Below are 18,246 nucleotides of genomic sequence, written 5' to 3' on the forward strand. Positions count from 1 at the left end.
CAGCCGGGTTTTCTCCGCCACCGCGAGGGAAAGCCAACTTCCGGGGGCACTTTCCGCCGCTTGACGTTCGATATATCGGGTGTCGCTGCTATTTTTGTTCGATGTAAGCGTAATTTTTGCGATATATACTCATTGTAACTATATCGTGTCCAGAAATTGTTCGATATATAGAATAATTCGATGTAAACGGGTGCGATATAGTCGGGTTCGACTGTATTGATAAGCATCTTCATCCATCTGTTTTACAGTGCGTGGTGCATATTACAATCAGTAGCGTACTGTACACTTTTAGTTGGTGATAATCCAAACACGCCGCTGTTGCCTGCTGCAGGCGACGTATCACATTTCACTTCGTCGCCATTTGGCATCGCCCACCTGCTTGATTTCGCTTCGGTTTCCTGTCGCCTTCTTAAAACAACATGCTATAGGAAAAAATAAAACACCTCTCGGGCCACCAGAGCACCACTAGCTTGACGTGGGTGAGCGTCTCATGCTGCAACGATCCGTGCGACATTTCGCATTATGTCAACAATAGTCGAGTCTGTCAAATTTTTTTTACTTCGGATCGTACATTTTCCCTGTTAGTAAGTTTTTTCTCACGGTCTTTTTTGATATGTATCAATAAGGTTCTACTGTACATTGATTTCTTGTGTTTCACTACACTACTGCTGCAGCAAAGCATGCCGGTAGTAGTAATCATTAGCATGCTGAAGGGCAATCATGTTAAGTGTGCGGTATTTGTACAACAATAAACCCACTTGCCCCCCTCTCAAGGTTGAAAGGCAGGGAGGTGAGAATAATCTCCTGTATTCAGAAATGCACCTTAACTTGAAGCCCATGCTTGACTTGGTCAAGCCCGACTCAAGATAACACCTGACGTGAGTGTGCCCAAAATGCTTATCACTTTCTTAGGGTGTGTTGATGTTAAGCATTAATTTGAGCCGGACTTTACTGATTTCAAAACAATACATCAGAGAAAGAGAGAAGGGAGGAAGTAAAGGCAGGGAGGTTAACCAGACTGAGTCTGGTAACTTTCATTATAGACTTCGTTATACAGTCAATCCTCGTTACAATGGACCCTCATAATCTGACAAAAAACGTCCGTTTTATCCGAAGACCATAATGTTCAAGACGCCTCACTTCCAAAATTTTCATCATGATGCCTAACAACTTTATTGCAAAGAGTGAGTGAGTGAGTGAATTAAGCAAGATAAGCGTGGCAGCAGCAGCGAGCGGGCGAAGTGACCTTCGTGCTCTCTCACTTCAACGCGAACTAAATGTCCAGAGCACAGCACATACGAAGCTACCGGCACTAGGCGCAATTAGTCCCCATTGCAGATCGCTTTCAAGGCACCCGCGTGGCCGCGTCATTAACAGCAGCCACTGGAGTAGAACACCCCCCCCTCTTTGATTTGCCAACGTCCCCTCCCCCCATGCCTTGCATGTGATAGACGGCACGCTTCTGCCCCGCTTTCCTCCCTCTCTTGCACGCAAGATAGTAGAGAGTTATAGCTCAGCGAGCCAGTGGACGCAGCGGGCCAGCGTAGACACCAGTGCACATGCGCGGTACAAGTGCAGTGGCATCTACGCTGGGCCCATCACTGAGTTATAACTCTGCATTGAGCGGCGATCGCTGGCTGACCCTCGCAAGTGAGTTGCCAGCCTGTGTCGACACAGCAAAAATCCATTTTATGCGCCCGATTTTGACAAAAATTGGTGCTAATTACGTCTGCTGTAGCTGGTAGTCCGTTGTACCGCAGTCCGTTAAAAGCAAACTTCGTTGCACTGATAAAAGAGGTAGAACAAACTAAGGCTGAAATATAGTCCGTTATGTCCGAAAGTCTGTTGTATACGGGTCCATTGTAACGAGCGTAGACTGTACCTGCTACTTCATTATACCGACCATTTCCCTTTACTGCAGCGTATTCCCAATGGTGTGCACAACTTTAAACATGGAAAGAAGACTACGGCTCCGCAGCCCACCGAACCGAGACGCAGCCGTGTATGTGGTGAAATTTGAATAAAACAATAGCAACAGACCCTCCGGCACGTGCAAGACGCGACTTTTCAACTTTACGATAGCCTCCTTCCGTTACAATGTGATAGTCTTTTGCTTCCGCTTTCCCCTTGGCTCACTTCCATTGTTGTGAAACCAACGAAATGCCGACGCAGTTGAAGGGCACAGCGAGCACACTGTGATGCAAACAATGTCCATCGTGTTTGAACAGCGCGTGGCACACAATGTGGTGCGCCGACTACGCAGCTGGGCTGGTATTCTTGGGTGACCTCAATGGCTTTCGGAGGTAGCTTCACCATCACGAGACGTCGTGAACCCATCAAAGTGTACAGCTGATAGAGCTTATCAGAGTGCCAGAAACAATGTCGGTCATATACATGAATGTGTTCAACATGTGAGAGCAAAACAGTCCTTATCAGCCGTTCTCTCGTGGCCTCAAAGCTGACGCTGCTCCACTGCGTGAGCATGCCAGTTTGGCTTAGCCGGTTCGTGCCGGTTTCACACAATCTTGTAGGTCACCCTGAGCTGCATCAGCCAGTGTGGCACACCGCAGAGAAGTAGAAGCACTAGTTTTTTAGTATGCCACTTGCAAGCATCATCATTTATGTGTGGTACGGTGCAGCTAGGCATTGCCTCCGAGATTGCGATCTCCGAGGGTGTACCTAGCTTCACCAGCTACATACACTATAGCTGCATGCTGCAGCAAGAGAGAGGTTTGATAAGATAGAGGTGCTGCTTGTGCAGGGCTACTTGCAGCAGTGATAAAGGCCGGTGTTGCTTGACAGTGTTTTTGATGGGCAAATTTTGAACTATCGCGCTGAACGAGTGCAGAACCCAGTTGAAAGCAATATGCTCAGTGCACAACAGTTGATATTCTTGGTTTCAGGGACCAATTTAGCTCGTTATATCCATCGTCAGCACAACAATTTTAGTTCATTAAAATGAGGTTTTATATATGTGGATCTCTATGGGGATTTCAAGGGAAGTTGCATTTACTTTGTTATCTCCATTATTTCGTTAGATCCTCTCTCGTTTCAAAGAGGTTCAAGAGTACATCAGGGTCACTCTCCTGTCATGCCCCGAGCTGTACGATGAAGCAATCATTTGCCCTTCCTGTATGGCCGATCATAAGACATTGGGAGTGATAAGCCACCTATGCTGCTGCATCCACTAGGCGCAGGTTTGGTATAGACTCTGCTAACACCTTCACCTTAATGAATTCATTTTTTTTTTCAGAGTTCAGATATTCACCTTCACCTTCAGGCGTCAAGGTGAGGGCGAGCGGCTGTACCGAAGGTTCAGAGCAGGAGCATCAGCGGCAGTGGATTCATGGCGGGTGGTATAGGGAACGGAAGGTCCAAAGTTGCGGGAATTAGCGGCGGTGTATGTCCGAGGAGGTGGTGGCCATCGGTTGCAGCAGTGACGAGCGACGTGGCCGATGCGACAGCAGTGGAAGCAGATCGGCCGGTCATCAGGGGTAGGCCAATCGGATGGGTTGTGGCAAGATGTGGCAGAAAAGGACTGCCGAGGACGAGGAGGGCCGCTAGAGAACTGGGGAATGCTGGGTTGAGACGTGGAACACACGGTGTTCAGACCCATGTTCTCAAATTCCTGTCGGACGACGGCCTGGATCATCGCAATGGTGGTTGCTGGCGGATCGGGAGGCGTCGTGGAGAAAGCTCGCGAACAGGTGGCCTCGAGTTCACGGCAAACAATACAGGTGACATCGTCACAGGTGGTGGTCTGACGAGGTCGACCCTCACATGTCGACGTAGCAGCAGTGTTGGGTAGCCGCGTGATGTGGTGTGTGATACGGCGGCTCATAGCTTGTTCAAGGCGACCGCATTCTTTGATGATGGCGTCGAAAGTCGAGACGTTGCCGAAAACAAGCAAATTGAAAGCGTCGTCGGCGATGCCTTTTAGAATATGTGACACTTTATCGGCTTCGGACATAGCATCGTCAGCTTTGCGGCATAGAGCTAAGACGTCGAGGATGTAGGAAACGTACGGCTCCGTAGATGACTGAACACGAGACGCAAGAGCCTTTCTCGCGGCAGCCTTGCGCCCAATGGGGTCGCCGAAAAGTTCCTGTAGCTTCTCTCTGAAATTGTCCCAACTGGTTATCTCGTCGTCATGCGTTTGGTGCCACACGCGTGGGGTGCCGCAGAGATAAAAGATGACATTGGCGAGCATAATCATTGGATCCCACATGAGCACTGGCGTGTTCATAGAGTTTGATCCAGTCCTCAACATCCTGGCCCTCCAGGCCAGAGAACGGACCTGGGTCGCGATGTGGGGCAACCGTGACGATTGGAGAAGTGGGACAAGCCGAAGCCGTTGCAGAGGTGGGCGCATCACCGGGAGGCATGGTGACAAGCTCAGTGTGCCAACCACTTCCGAGTTCCGTGGTGAGGACGGGGATCGCTGACCTCCACCAGAATGTCGCGTGTGGAAAGACACAGACAGAAGAGGCTATTTACAGGCTATTTACAGGCTATTTACACTGGAGCCAGGCAGCCAGGCCGACACTCGCTCGCGCCAAGCGCACCGACCAACTTCATAGTCATCGCAGCGGGTCGTTTCTTGAGCACTGCTCGATGATATCGTAATAATACATTTCATCAGCTGCCTTCAAGTAGGAATAATTATTCTGAAAGATTGTCTGAAAATTTTATCAGTGGGGTACGCATCTTGCGGATAATACATACTACGGATACAGGCAACACGCCTTATTGGATTACGGGCATCTGTTGTAATGAGGTTTCACGGTATTTTTCCTATTTTTCCAGAGTAAAATGAGTTCGAAAAAAATCTAGCACACAGAATACACTCTTGTGCCTTAAGGCTTCAGATGTTACACCATGCAACATGAATTTGTGCTCCTCCAACCTTGAGAAGGCGATCGAGGAGCTCCGAGCCATTCTTGACATTCTGGTCAGAATCAGCAGCCAGCTGGTGTGCAAAGAGAGAAACCAGGCCGAATAAAAAATTTTAGTGGCATGACACGATTCAATGCAGTACAAATTAGACATACAGCTTGCACTTCATTTACTTCACACATCCTCACAGCACATAAATGTACTACAGCAGGGAGTAGAACATAAAACTATGTAATCACATTTCAAAACGGAATCATCTTTAAAGATAACGAAAAGAAGACACAGTAAGAAGTGATTTTAAATGCACAAAACAACAACAGCCAAACGTAAAGACATGGATGCAGCCGAACATCAAGAAGACGAACAGAGCTAGTATATCATGAAACCATTGCGGCTCAGAAAAAAAGAGCATGAAATACTAACACAAGCAAACATTTGAAAATGACAGCAACAGTAGAACTTTTAAACTTTATTCCGTAGAGGCAATCCAGCCTTGAATGGTCACTGCCTACACTAGACGAGCAAGCCGACGTGCACTGAAATACCCCATTTGCATGATTCTACTGCACTCCCAATGCAACGCAGTTATTTTACCACCAAAATGCCAAGAAAATAATTACTTGGTGCTGATTCTACCCCGCACATAAAGTAATGAAACCTGAGTCGACGCGTAACATGTTTAAACGATCTCATGGAACATACAAAAGCGCACAGACACGTACACAGCTGAACCTTAGCGGCTAGTCACTTTCAAAGTCCGATGACACCTCATTTTCCCTGTCTCCCGACCACAGAGAGTCATGTTCAGTTCTATGTAATGTATTGGAAGTTCCTTTGTCACTGCTAATTGTCGACGCATGTCTCAGGAACGCTTAAAACATGCAACCCTACACGGCTGCCCTATTCTTCTGTCAGAAGCGTTACCATACGTTTCAGTGATGCCTTGTAATGAAAACATATTTTTTACATCCTGCCACTAGACGACCTCGACAAAAGGCAGCTGAGCAGAAGCGCTACGACAGGCATACAGCAAACTGGAAAATGGCGACCGCAAGCCAAGGCATAAAACAACATCTGTTCGATAGCAATGTGGCTAGCTACCTTGCAATTAGGTTTTCTTTTCTTTAGTTTCGGCATTGTTTTTGAGCAGAAAAGAAATGGCGTAAAAAAGAAAAGTAGAGTAGAAATGGCTCTGATTCTAACACGCACGTGAATTTGAATGCACTTTTTATTTAAAAAAATTGGAGGACGCTTAAGCTTCGCCTTCAAGAGTGGAACGCGACAGCGTTCCCGTCGACCCGCCAAGGGGTGTAAGACAATGGGCTACGGCGCAGCGACTACGCGCCCCGCATCGGATGCGGTGAGCGTCGAGCAACGCAGCGTTCGGCGCGACAACGAAATGTGCGCCTGAGCAAGCGACGCACGCCTGAGCCTTAGAAACAGCTCGTTTCTAAGGCAACACCGCGTTCACTAGAGGCACTTTTGTACCGTTTTGAAGCATCGAACTCGTGGCTCAGTGGTAACGTCTCTGTCTCACACTCCGGAGACCCTGGTTTGATTCCCACCCAGCCCATCTTGGAAGTTGCTTTTTATTTATGAAGTGCCTGCCATGATTTATCGCTCACGGCCAACGCCGCGGACGCCGACACCGACGCCGACGACACCGGCTTTTCTGCGACACGAGCTCCTTAACGCTATCGCGTTAATACGTGAGTGTTAGAATCATGCAAACATGATACTCATCTTCAGGCTCCCATGTCTAGGATGTCAAGAAACAAAAATTTCTCAGAGCATGTGGCCTTCAAACATTCGTTTGAGACTGTACTACATGAAAAATAACCTCACTAAAAAACAAGATGTTATCTGCATTTGCATATTTGCATTCAGGAACAGAGCTTTCCTCTACAGCTTTTCACAGTGGGAATCGCCTCTAAGCTATGTTTTCGCATTTACTCTGCTACCGCAGCCAATTAATCCTTTGAGGGTAAATGACATAAATATACGGCGCCGCGAAAAAGTCCAAAATGGTCGACACCATATATTTATGGCGCCGTCTGTACATTTTAACACTCGCGCCAATTTCCAAACCTTTTCTTTTTTGGCATATGCTGCCACTATGTGGGAGTACGGGGAATTTTTTTCTCGCGCCTCCCTTTCTTGGTTTTCATTGCACGGTTTGTTTTAGAGCTAGTTTTCTCGGGTGCGTCTATATGCTACCGCTCGCGTATTCGCGCGCGAGCTGTAGCATATAGCGCTCACAAAACTGATGGCTACCTCGTTACTAATCGCTCAAAGGGTGACCGCCTGTTTCTAGCTCGTTTAGTGCTCACAGAGGTGTGCATAAGAAGGATGCCACTGTGCATGCGTTTCGTATTCTTTTTTTGGAGACTCGCAAAAACTAATTGCCTCTGGTTGGCGATAACATGAATATTACCAGAAGTTTGTCACACGTTTTGCTTTTCTGACGGGCACACAAACACAGTTTTCTTGAGTGCGCTCACCTACACAGTTCAATTATGCTATGGACATAAATATTAGTGTAAGAGGAGGAACATTTGACACTTGCAAAATATTCTCGTGTGCACATTTTCTAAGCCTTATGTGCATCAAATTTGTAATTCTTATACATTTATTTTTTTTATTGTTGTTATTCACAAATAAACAGTACATATATACCAAAGCAAAATATTTTTTTCTCACTTTACAGTCACTCTAGAAAAATTACGGTAAACTTTTTCGGAAGAATTGGAATTTGCAATAAAAAAGAATCGGCCCTGGGCAGTCGCATATGGCGAAAAAAATTGACCCTCAAAGGGTTGAGCGCTTGCGCATACTGAAACCCCGGGAACTGAACTCTACAGCCATGGCTCGATAATGTGACTGCTTGCCCCGATCAATCAAGGCACCCTTACTTGCTCTCCACCCACTTTCCTCTTCTCGGCACTGCCTTTCTCGCTGTCTCCACCCTCCTTTTCACAGTCCAACCATCACCCCTACTATACCAACCACAGCATGTACCACAGCATCTACTACAGCATCTAATCCCATCCGACTCCACACTTAGAAAAGCTTTGCCTCAAGAAGAAAGTGAGGCACTTTTGCAGGAACCTCCCTTGTCCCCATCCTGGCGACAGTGACACACCTTGCTGAGGCAGTCAAAGATGTCATTGAAGTTGGGGAGGACGGCGCCACGTGCAACCTTGACAACATTGTAGAGTGCCTCACAGGCGTAGTACCGGACACGACTCTCGGAGTCGCTCAGGCATGCCAGGATTGGCTTGACCAGTTCGTCCACGTACAGCGCCGAGTCCTGCGAGCAGGTGCATTGCGCACCAGCACCCGTGCAGTGTGGTGAGACAGAGAGATTTGCTTCCCAAGCAGTTTGACATTTTCTGTATAAATGCATTCATTCGCTCGAAGTACTTGACTGTCTGCTACCAACCCACGGACCCCCAAAAGTCCAGCTTTTCCCCATGCATAGAAGACTGTGGGAAATCGATAACCAGAATCATTCTCCACTTATTTGAACTGACTTTTCAATTGTACTTGTTGGCATTGTGTCCTCATCACTTCAAATTTGGTTCATATTTGCCACACATATTTTTCCGGTGCCTTACAAGTAGCACAAAGCTTTGAAAAAAAAAAAAAGAACAGACCATTCTATGTGAACAAGGCAGTGCATTTTGTTTGGAATCCTGTTGAGAAACTACCAGTAATCTTTTAGTCCCTGACATCCAATTATTTAATTAAAAATAATTATCTCGTTTTTTGATTGCTGCTCTAATTGTCCAGATGTCAATTAGGGAGTAGTATAGAATCGTATGAGACGTCAAAACTAAATGTTCCCAGCAAGTTAGACATCATGTATACATCTTTTAGTTTTGACAAACAGAGATAAGCCTTTGAAGTATGAAAAATACTGTGTCACTAAGCACACATGCACATGGGGTAGCAGCACCATCAAACAGTTACCGTGGGAAACTTGTGGTTCATCTCAGGCCTGCCACTAGGGGCAGCACACTTAAAATAACATAAAAGGAAGACATGCTTGCAAAGAAACCCAGTGCAAGTATAACAGTATACACAAGTGATACTGGACAAAAGAATTGGTGCATGTAGTAGAAAAATTTGTATTTGTTACAAATGTTGTGCCTCTGTAACCCGTGCATTTAGAAAATTTTAACATGGTATCCCTATAACTCATGGGCTTTCTCTCTTCAGCAGAAGAAAACAGAGTTATGGATCAGCAGGTTTACGGGACAGTGGGCCCAGCAGACGAGTGGAGACGACAGCGAAGTGTCACACGAAAGTAACAGTTTTTAGCTCAGCGATCACTCGCTCAGTTGAACGGAGTGCTTTGCTGCACCACCTGTCGAACAAGGTTGGAGTTATACTGAGAAAAGATCAGCATGCTGACTTCAGGTTCTCGATCGCGGTCATCCACTTTAAATCCTCGCCAAACAGCCTCATTGCTGAAACTTCTAGAAGGGGAGAGGATACCAGTGAGCAAGCAACCCACTCCGTAAAAAACGCTGGCCACCCCCAGCATAGTGCACATGCGCAGTGGTGCCTCCGCTCGCCCACTGGCCCACAAACCCGCTTAGCTATAACTTTCTAATAAACAAGCGATAATAGCTTGCAGGAAACCACCTCATTCTGACCTCTCAAGATTTTTACAACTGCCTAATTACCATTCCAATCATTAGAACAAATAAAGCTTAGCCGATTATTTTTCACTAAAATTTATTTCCAGTTTCTCAACTAGAGTTCACTCCGAACAACATACACTTCGTTCTCTTAGCTTAGAGTGATCCGCATATTTTAAAAGCTTTGTGTATGACAGCCGGCATGCCCTGTGTATAAATCTCATGTGTTACTACAAACTACAACTTTTTCTGTTAGTACTATGCTCCCCCTCAGCTACATTACTTCACTAAACATTTTTGAACTCATATTGCCCAGCCTTGCAATAGCTTCTTCCGTGAAGCTGTAGTACACACGAATAATAAAAGAACAGCTCGGTTCGTCCACAGAAGCTTTCAATCTCAAAACAGACGGCTTGAGCTTGTGTCTGATATGTGCCTCTTCACTGCTGCTGCTGCCAGGAAGTCCAAGAAGAAGCACAGAAAGGCTTTCATCTGAATTTTTAGCTGCAAGGTATAACATTTCTCTAAGGTTTAATACCTTGCAGAAATGATTGTAACTGTGCGATATGCACACCACGCTCTGTTTGCAATGCCCAGGGAGCCGCTTAATGTTTCCTTGTAAGCCAACCAGAAAGTGGAATGGGCTTTCAGATTTTGTTTGACTAAAACTAAACCAGTTCGATGAATTTTCAAAAAGTACTCATGAAACTAAAGGGAGGAAATTATTTTCTTCAACAAATTTCCTTCCGCTACTTCTTTGTCTACATACAGAAGTAACAAAATTTTCAGCATTCGATTAGAAAATATTGCTATCCGAATACCCCTTAAGAATCATGTGCTGTGCAGATAATCTGAGAAAACTTCTGAGCAAAGTTGCACACATCATTGAACACACTTCTCAGCTGACCTTGCCTAGGGCAATGGCCATGGCAGCAAGCCCAATGAGACCTCCCTTGCGGCTGTTGGGATTGTGTGCCAGTGTAAAGTCCTGGCCGAGGAGCTTGAGCAGCTTACGGATCTGCATCACGTTGTCCTTGCTCATGAAGTCCTTAACCATCCTGCGCAAGAAAGCAATATTGTCCCATGACTGTGTTATTCTGAATGTCAAAAGAAGCCTTCGTCAAGCACCCTCTTGTGGCCATGCCCTGGCCTCAACTAGATCAGATGACGTCACATGCATGCAGTTGACCTTCATCACAGGAGACTAGACTTTGATGCTTGGCTTGATGGTCACCTCACTGAGAGCTACCAATGTAGATTGCTGAAGCCAGCCTGCATTTGTATACAAATATAATTATACATGGTCTTTTTGCCATCATAAAAAATCACCAAAGGCGTGGGAGTGTTGGTGTCGATTACCTTAACAATGAAAATTAGCTTTGCAGCTGGATTGCAGAATACCTAGGGACATCTGCACAAGCATTACTGTTTTTTCACAATTATTTCCATGTTACTATGCTTATAATTCGAACTCAGCATTAAAAATTTAGTTGATTGTTTAGCAATATGTTGTTTCTTTTTTTCATCTTCTTCTTGTTGTTAAGCATGTAATACCTCTGTCACACAGCACGTGTAATGTCATTCACAGTAAATGACATTCATACCGAATGTCATGGCGGCCTTGCGTTCCGTCGACACGGGTATACAAGATGACATTCGCAATTGATGGCAATGTTTATCGGCACCTTGTGCACGCAGGCACTCTGCAATCAACACATACACCTTAAGGCTGCGCAAATAAGTGAAGTGGTCTTCCCATACTCTCAGCAGCGCGCGTGTCTCGTCGTCGTTTCGATGTGCTTTTCACTTCTCATTCTCCACTGACAAAGCAGCCGAGTTGGCTTCCGTGGTTGGTGTATAGGCTTTAGCACATACACTTTGAAAATACACTTTGAAAATAATATACAGCAATGAAAAAAAAAAAAACTCACGGGCGTTTGTAAACATGGCCGAAAAGAAGGTGCTATCGTGCAGTCGGAGACTCGGTACAAGAATATATTTGTACAAACTACTTCAACAATCATGCTGTATGTCATAAAATTATTTACAAAGTTCATGCCCTTTACTTTGATTACATTTCATCTTAAATTATTGATTTCGTAAACTTTTCTGAAGGCCCTGTCATCGAGATTAAACAAGTTGCGCTTGCATGAGTTTGGGAAACTCATTCAACTGGCGAATGCCATTAGCTGTGAATGTCCCTCACTATGCCAGTGTAGAAGCAACAGAAATGGCATTAATACATAATCTCATTTGCTGAAAATGACATTACACATGCCGTGTGACAGGGGTATAAGTTAGCTCACGACCATCTTGGAATGCTCAATGTTTATAAAAAACACATTACTATTTTTTATTCAGGAGTGCTAAGTCTGACACAGAGTCCAGTTGGCAGTCTAGAAACGAGTCATACTTATTTTTGGAGTCCTATCTTGCCTGCACAGCCTGCTTAGTTAAGAAAAGTGCTTTTGTTCTTGAGACTATTGTTGGAACGATGGGTGACATGCACTGCTGCGAAATGTGCGTCTTGCTTTCACTTTGTCCTTGTCAGAAAAAGAAATGGCAGGTGACATAAAAGTGGATAATGTTATACTTAAGAGACCATGTGAACTGTAATTCGTAATGCTTAGCAGTTTGGCAATGACTTCTGGAAAATAGGCACTCACAAACAGCACGAGATCTTGCCGAGACCTCGCCAATGGCCTACACCTAGCAAGTGCACAGGCCCACTGGAGTACTTATTTGATATTTTAATGAGAGTATGTTGGAAAAACTTGGAGAAAAGAGTGGTAGCTTAAGAAAAATGTTAACTGACTGTGGAGAGAAAGAACCAGGAAACTAACTAGTAAATATCCAATTAATGGTGTGGACAGCGGCGTGCACTTATACTGTATCTGTGATAGGGAAAGGTGAATGAATCTGCAGAGGAGAATAATGAAAGGTGGCTGGAATATTGATGACATCAAGGTACAGGGAACACATAAAATGAAAAGGCACTGCATTTCAGGGCAATAACTTACTCCAGGATTTGACGGTTCGTCAATAAGAATCGCATATCGATGAAATTTGACACAGCACAAAGCTGAATATTGTGAGCATGGACAGGATGCACATATGTTGTGTCCATCCAACTTGAGGACAGCAGGCACATTTAGGCCCCGTACTTAATGTGGAACACTGAAATACCATGTTATCAGAGGCTTGAATTTCGAATTTCAAAATTTGCCACAGAGTGAATATTACATTGCCCCATACAAACTTTAAAAAGCACATTAAAGAAACAGAAGAAAACAGTGCGAGGGTCTGTGCTATGCCTATTTTGATTGGAGTCTGAAATTATTTTTGTCAGAGTTCCTCTCGCAGAATGCTTTCCTGCAAAATTTTTCTGTCAGCAAGAAAAAGAGATCTACAAGCGCTTGCACAATACCCTCATTTGGAGCTGCAGCATTCCCCCTCAACATCTATTCCGTGTGGCCACGGCTATGTCATGCCTCCTAGGGCACAATATTGTGCGGTGAAGTGAATGTTGTCGACTTCTGGTTGTGTTGAACTGAGCATGCTCCCTCGTTTCTTACCGACACATTTTTTCTCATTCATCATCAACAGCCTATATATACGTCCACTGCAGGACGAAGGCCTCTCACAGCAACGTTCAATAACCCGTCTTGTGCCAGCTTGTTCCGTCTTGTGCCAGCTTGTTTTACCTTATGCCTGCAAACTTATTAATAACAAAACTACCTACTTTCCTGCCATCCTCGACTGCGTTTCCCTTCCCTTGGATGAACGGTTATCTGCCCTACACATTAAGTGGCCTGCCCAACCCCATTCTTTTTTTTTTTCTGTTAATGTCAACTGGAATATTGACTACCCTCGCTTGCTCTCTAGTCCACACTGCTGCCTACCTGTCTCCTACCGTCATGCCTAACTTTTTTATTCCACCACTCGCTGCGCACTGCTAAATGTTTCCTCAAGTTTCTTTGTTAACCTCCCATTTTCTGCCCCATATGTTAGCACAGGTATAATGCGATGATTGTACACTTCTTTTCAAGGATAGCAGTAAGCTTCCTGTCATGACTTTGGTAGTGCCTGCCGTATGGACTTCAACCAATTTTGATTCTTTTGAAAATTTCTATCTCATGGCATTTCCATCGATGATTCGCAGTCAGCCTCTAGAAACTGTGCAAGAGTAGGTTTAGCAAGGTCAATTACTCACAGGGTACCCTGATCATGAGAAGGAAAAAAGCTTTTTTCTTCTTTTTGTTATTGCGGTGATAATGGCCCTGAAATAAAGTTTATGCGCAACGCTCACATTTTCTACAGCATGCTCCCCTAAAAAATCCGAGCTACTTCTTCTGCCATCCCACCGGGGGGCCGGAAAACACAGGTCTAGTATAGAGGTAATCCTAAACCACATCCCCGTTACTAGAGTGGACAGGCTCCGGGTGCTCGGTTTACACATTCAAAGCAACCGGCTCAACACATATACCCTACATACACTCCACACAACAGTCGATCACACCCTGCGTCTTCTAGGGCGAGTCTCCAATAAACATGGCGGACTAAAGGAGGCCGAACTTCTCCGCTTGATTCAGGCCTTCGTTATCAGTAAGATTACATTCGCAACACCATATCTACATTTCCTTAAATCAGAATCAGATAAGATCGACACTCTTTTACGCAAAATATATAAATTCACTCTGGCAGTCCCCATACGTACCTCCACTGAAAGGCTAATGCTTACTGGAACTTTCAACACACTTACAGAACTCACAGAAGCCCACCTCACATCCCAATATAGCAGACTTTCTAACACTGCAACAGGTCGACACATTCTACAAACTCTTTCTATCACTCCTGCACCCATCATCAAGACTAAATACACCATTCCACATCACATACACGAGAACCTCTGCATCCCCCCACTTCCTAAAAACATGCACCCTGTGGATCACAAACAGCACAGGAGGCAGCGAGCAAAGGCTCTCCAAAAACAATTCTCCACCTCTAAAGACGTGCTCTATGTTGATGCCGCCGAATATTGGAACAGAAATCATTACGCAATATCAGTCATTAACTCTCACGGCCAGGTCGCTGCGGCCGCCTCCATTCCTGGCTCTTCCTCGGAGGAGGCGGAGGAAGCGGCCATAGCCCTGGCCCTCACAATTCCAAATTCATCAGTTATCGTTAGCGACTCCAAAGCAGCCATACATAACTTCGGAGCGGGTAGGGTCTCTAAGCTAGCCCTTTCTCTCCTCTTGGCCCATCCTTCCCATCAAACTGTGGCATTAATCTGGACTCCCGCGCATGCGGGCCTTGCCGGAAACGAGGCGGCTCATGCCAGTGCCCGAGGATTTACAGTCCGGGCTCAGGCATCAGATGTGTCGGACCTCGCCACGGAGGAGGCGCCGTTTACAGCGCGGGATCGACTTATTACTTACCACGACATCTGCACACACTACCGATTAGACCGCTTAACCTTTCCGCCACTCATGGGCAAATCCCCGCGTAGGTGTGAAGTTCTGTGGCGACAGCTGCAGACTCGCACCTTTCCGTCCCCTTACCTCCTCCACCGCATTCATCCCGCCATTTACCTTTCTCCCTCTTGTAAATTCTGTATCTCTCCCAGAGCAGACTTAAACCACATCATGTGGGGGTGCCCTAAGCAGCCCCTTCCCCCTTTCCTCAAGCAATTAATATCTAGTGAGGAGCAGTGGGTGGCTGCCTTGCGCAGCTCCAGGCCCGATCTTCAGGAGGCCATCCTGGAGTGGGCCGAGAGGATAAAGGAGGCCTACTGTAAGTAGTTCCTCCTCCCACCCTCTATTCCATTGCCCCCTTCCCTTTAAAGAGGGATAAATAAAGTTTTTCATCATCATCATCTACAGCATGCAGTCACTATCGTTTACTCCCTGCACGCATCGGTGATGCAGGAAGGTGAGCGCAGTACAGCTATATTATCAATCATGTTTCTGCTGCCAGAAGGAGCCATTTTCTCCACCTCTATTCATGGCGACATAACTCGTCTACATCCCACCAGTGGTGGTTGCCGCTCTGCTTTCATTTACCTTTGTTGAGTTCTTCATTACCCCTCACCTTTGAAGTTTGCTCCGAAAAGCCCAGCTTTTCGGAGCAAACTCTTTGTTCCACACCTTCCCTTGAGCATGCGCGCACATATGCATGTGTATAGACAACAGCTGTAGCTGACGATTTGCATTCTCAGGCAGAAGTGAGCCAGAAATTTGAAGAAATGTCTACACTTACTTGTGTTTTGCTTATTACAGGTATTGAAATTACTACGCATACATATGCTATTACAGAGAAGCTTAACGGAGCAGCACGCTTTATGTATTCTTACGAAATCAAGTGGGAAGCCAGTCCGATCGCTCGCTCAAGTGACCTCCCTCGCCCGTTCTACGTAGAATGGCCAGACACGGCTGGAAACTATGGAAGTGATCCTGCTGTGATCTGTATCGATGCAGATGTTTAAAGCCTAATAATAAGTGAGACGGTTTACATAGGGCACCTACAATAGGCTCTTAATGATCACGAGGACCCAACCTATTGACTCGGTGCAATTGTACAAAACCGTCAAGACTGTTTCTGGGCTCCTTTAAGCTGATTGATTATATACTCCTTTACACTTAGTTTTCGTTGATCCTGCTTCTCGTTTACAATATGCTAGTGCTGTACAGCATACTACTGTCTCAAGAAAATTAAAGCCAGACTGGCATTTTCCAGTTACTACAGTTTGAAAATGTGGAGTTTCCAAATGGCACTGTGAATCTGGTCTTACTAGAAAATGAGCCAACAAAAACCTTTTCTTAGGATAACCTTTAGTTACAGTTACTCGCAAGACTTCAGTGGGTCTAGGTGTCTATGGATTTTGCTGCAAGAGTAACTTGCATCTTAAGATACACCATACTTGAAGCATAGTATTAGAAACGCATATTCATACAAGTTTTGCCCATTGTGTCGGCCATTGATAAAGATGTACACAAAGAATATCTTAGGATAGTAACTAAGATACATTTATCTTCGTTGCTGCCCAGCCATTTTTCTTCACCTTTCAGATCATGTTCGGGCTGTGTGCAAAAGACGTGGGTAGATTTAGTGCGTTTAGGAATGTGCTACATCATTTTAGGCGCCTGGTTTAATCCACTTAGCAGCTAGAGGTTTCTTCCAAGACATCAGGAGAATTCACGATAACGCATCTCGATTATAGTAAGTGAACCACGGTTGGTAGTAAACTGTAGCATATCTAATTGTGCGCCAGAGTTATGACAGCCGAGGAACCTGTTAGTTTCACGTGTTTTGCAAACGCTGTCAAAAAGCTGTACCAATCTAAACTCGATTCTTTTCTTTGTATCATCTAGTGTATATTTTATGTTAATTGCATGTGTTTGTGATACCTTAATTGTTTTAAGTTTCATTACTAGGAAGTAGACATGTACTAAATTTTGTACCTGCTGATATATGCATATTCACTATCGGCCCACACTAGCCTTTGGCTACGGGCCCAACAGTTTTTTGTGCAATTCATGTAACAATGAGAAATAGACGAATGAATGAATGAACCTAGAACGTGAGTGTAATGCCCGGAAACTCACGCAGAGTAAATTTTGCGCTTAGCGGCACTGCTGGTTGGCAAACGCAGTAATGACACTAATCGGCCTAACTGCTACAATAAAGCGATAGCACTGCGACAGCGCATGTTCTTCCCGATCTGCTGAACTTTTGAATTATCATTACGATGCCATTGTCACACAGCGATTTCGCGGTATGATGGCCGGCTGAAAAAACTGTAGAAGAACCATACTGTGCCTCATTCGCTTTTTCCCCAATAACAATCACTGCATAATGATCGCACGAATGTTCTTTTTGAGCGCGCAAACAGCAGTGAGCTACGGTGATCGAGGGTCCTTCGGCAACATGATCAAGCGACACTCCGACTAATTGATGATAGGCAAAACAGACTTAGCACTTTCATACTACGGCTGTGCGCTCCCAACATCCTGGCATCAAATAACACCGAAGGAAACCGCTGCCCGAATAAGCTAAACGAGAACCACTGGTGCGACCGACGAGCAACTCCCATATTTCTACCGCGCTCGCAACTCACTTCTCAATCTCCAGTGCTGCTGTCTTGCGCTTCTCGTACAGCTTGTCGTTCAAGGCCCTCACGCAGGCCGCGCTCAGCGGTGCAAAGTCTTTTTCTGTCAAGTTAGCCATCGCGAATGAAACTTGGGAGCGCTGCTCACGCGCGTTCTATTGGAGCCATGACACCCACGAGCCATTCCGAAAGTCCAGAGCCGGATTGACTTGGATAGTAAAATTTTTTTACTAGCTTTGAACATTAGTAAAAAAACGGTGGCAAAAGAAATCAAGAAGTGTTATGAAATTATCATTGTTTTATTACGCGTTGTTGAATGCGACAAAATTTTGCTTATCTTGCTTGAGTTCTGAGATTTCAGTGTTCCGCTGTTGCTCCGCGCGTTGGGCATAGATCTCGAAGGCCATGTTTTAGACAACCTCACAGACAAGCAGACCGCCCTGCATGAAATGTGCAGTGAATGTAGAGATCCTTCTATTGAGGTTAATTTAAAGCGTCACAGGGCGAACAGGCGTATCTCTAAAATATCGTCAGCATGGCTTAAAATTCTTTCCAGCACCTGCAGTAGCCAGAAACAGGAGCTTCAAGATTTGCTTT

General features: G+C 45.3%; 1 protein-coding gene across 1 annotated transcript in view; it reads right to left on the bottom strand.

The window, feature by feature from the left end:
- LOC142587552 (protein VAC14 homolog) overlaps window positions 1–17,831 on the bottom strand; it is an 89,666-nt gene extending 71,835 nt beyond the window's left edge. The window contains exons 1-4 of the mRNA XM_075698656.1: window positions 17,659–17,831; window positions 10,450–10,600; window positions 8,039–8,206; window positions 4,907–4,969 (exon numbers count right to left, since the gene is read on the bottom strand). Of these exons, the coding sequence (XP_075554771.1) occupies window positions 4,907–4,969; window positions 8,039–8,206; window positions 10,450–10,600; window positions 17,659–17,768 (492 nt within the window). The 5' untranslated portion in view covers window positions 17,769–17,831. The remainder of the gene's footprint in view (window positions 1–4,906; window positions 4,970–8,038; window positions 8,207–10,449; window positions 10,601–17,658) is intronic.
- Window positions 17,832–18,246: the final 415 nt, after the last annotated feature.

The sequence above is a fragment of the Dermacentor variabilis genome, chromosome 7 (genome assembly GCF_050947875.1).
Source record: "Dermacentor variabilis isolate Ectoservices chromosome 7, ASM5094787v1, whole genome shotgun sequence".
Classification (NCBI taxonomy): domain Eukaryota; kingdom Metazoa; phylum Arthropoda; class Arachnida; order Ixodida; family Ixodidae; genus Dermacentor; species Dermacentor variabilis.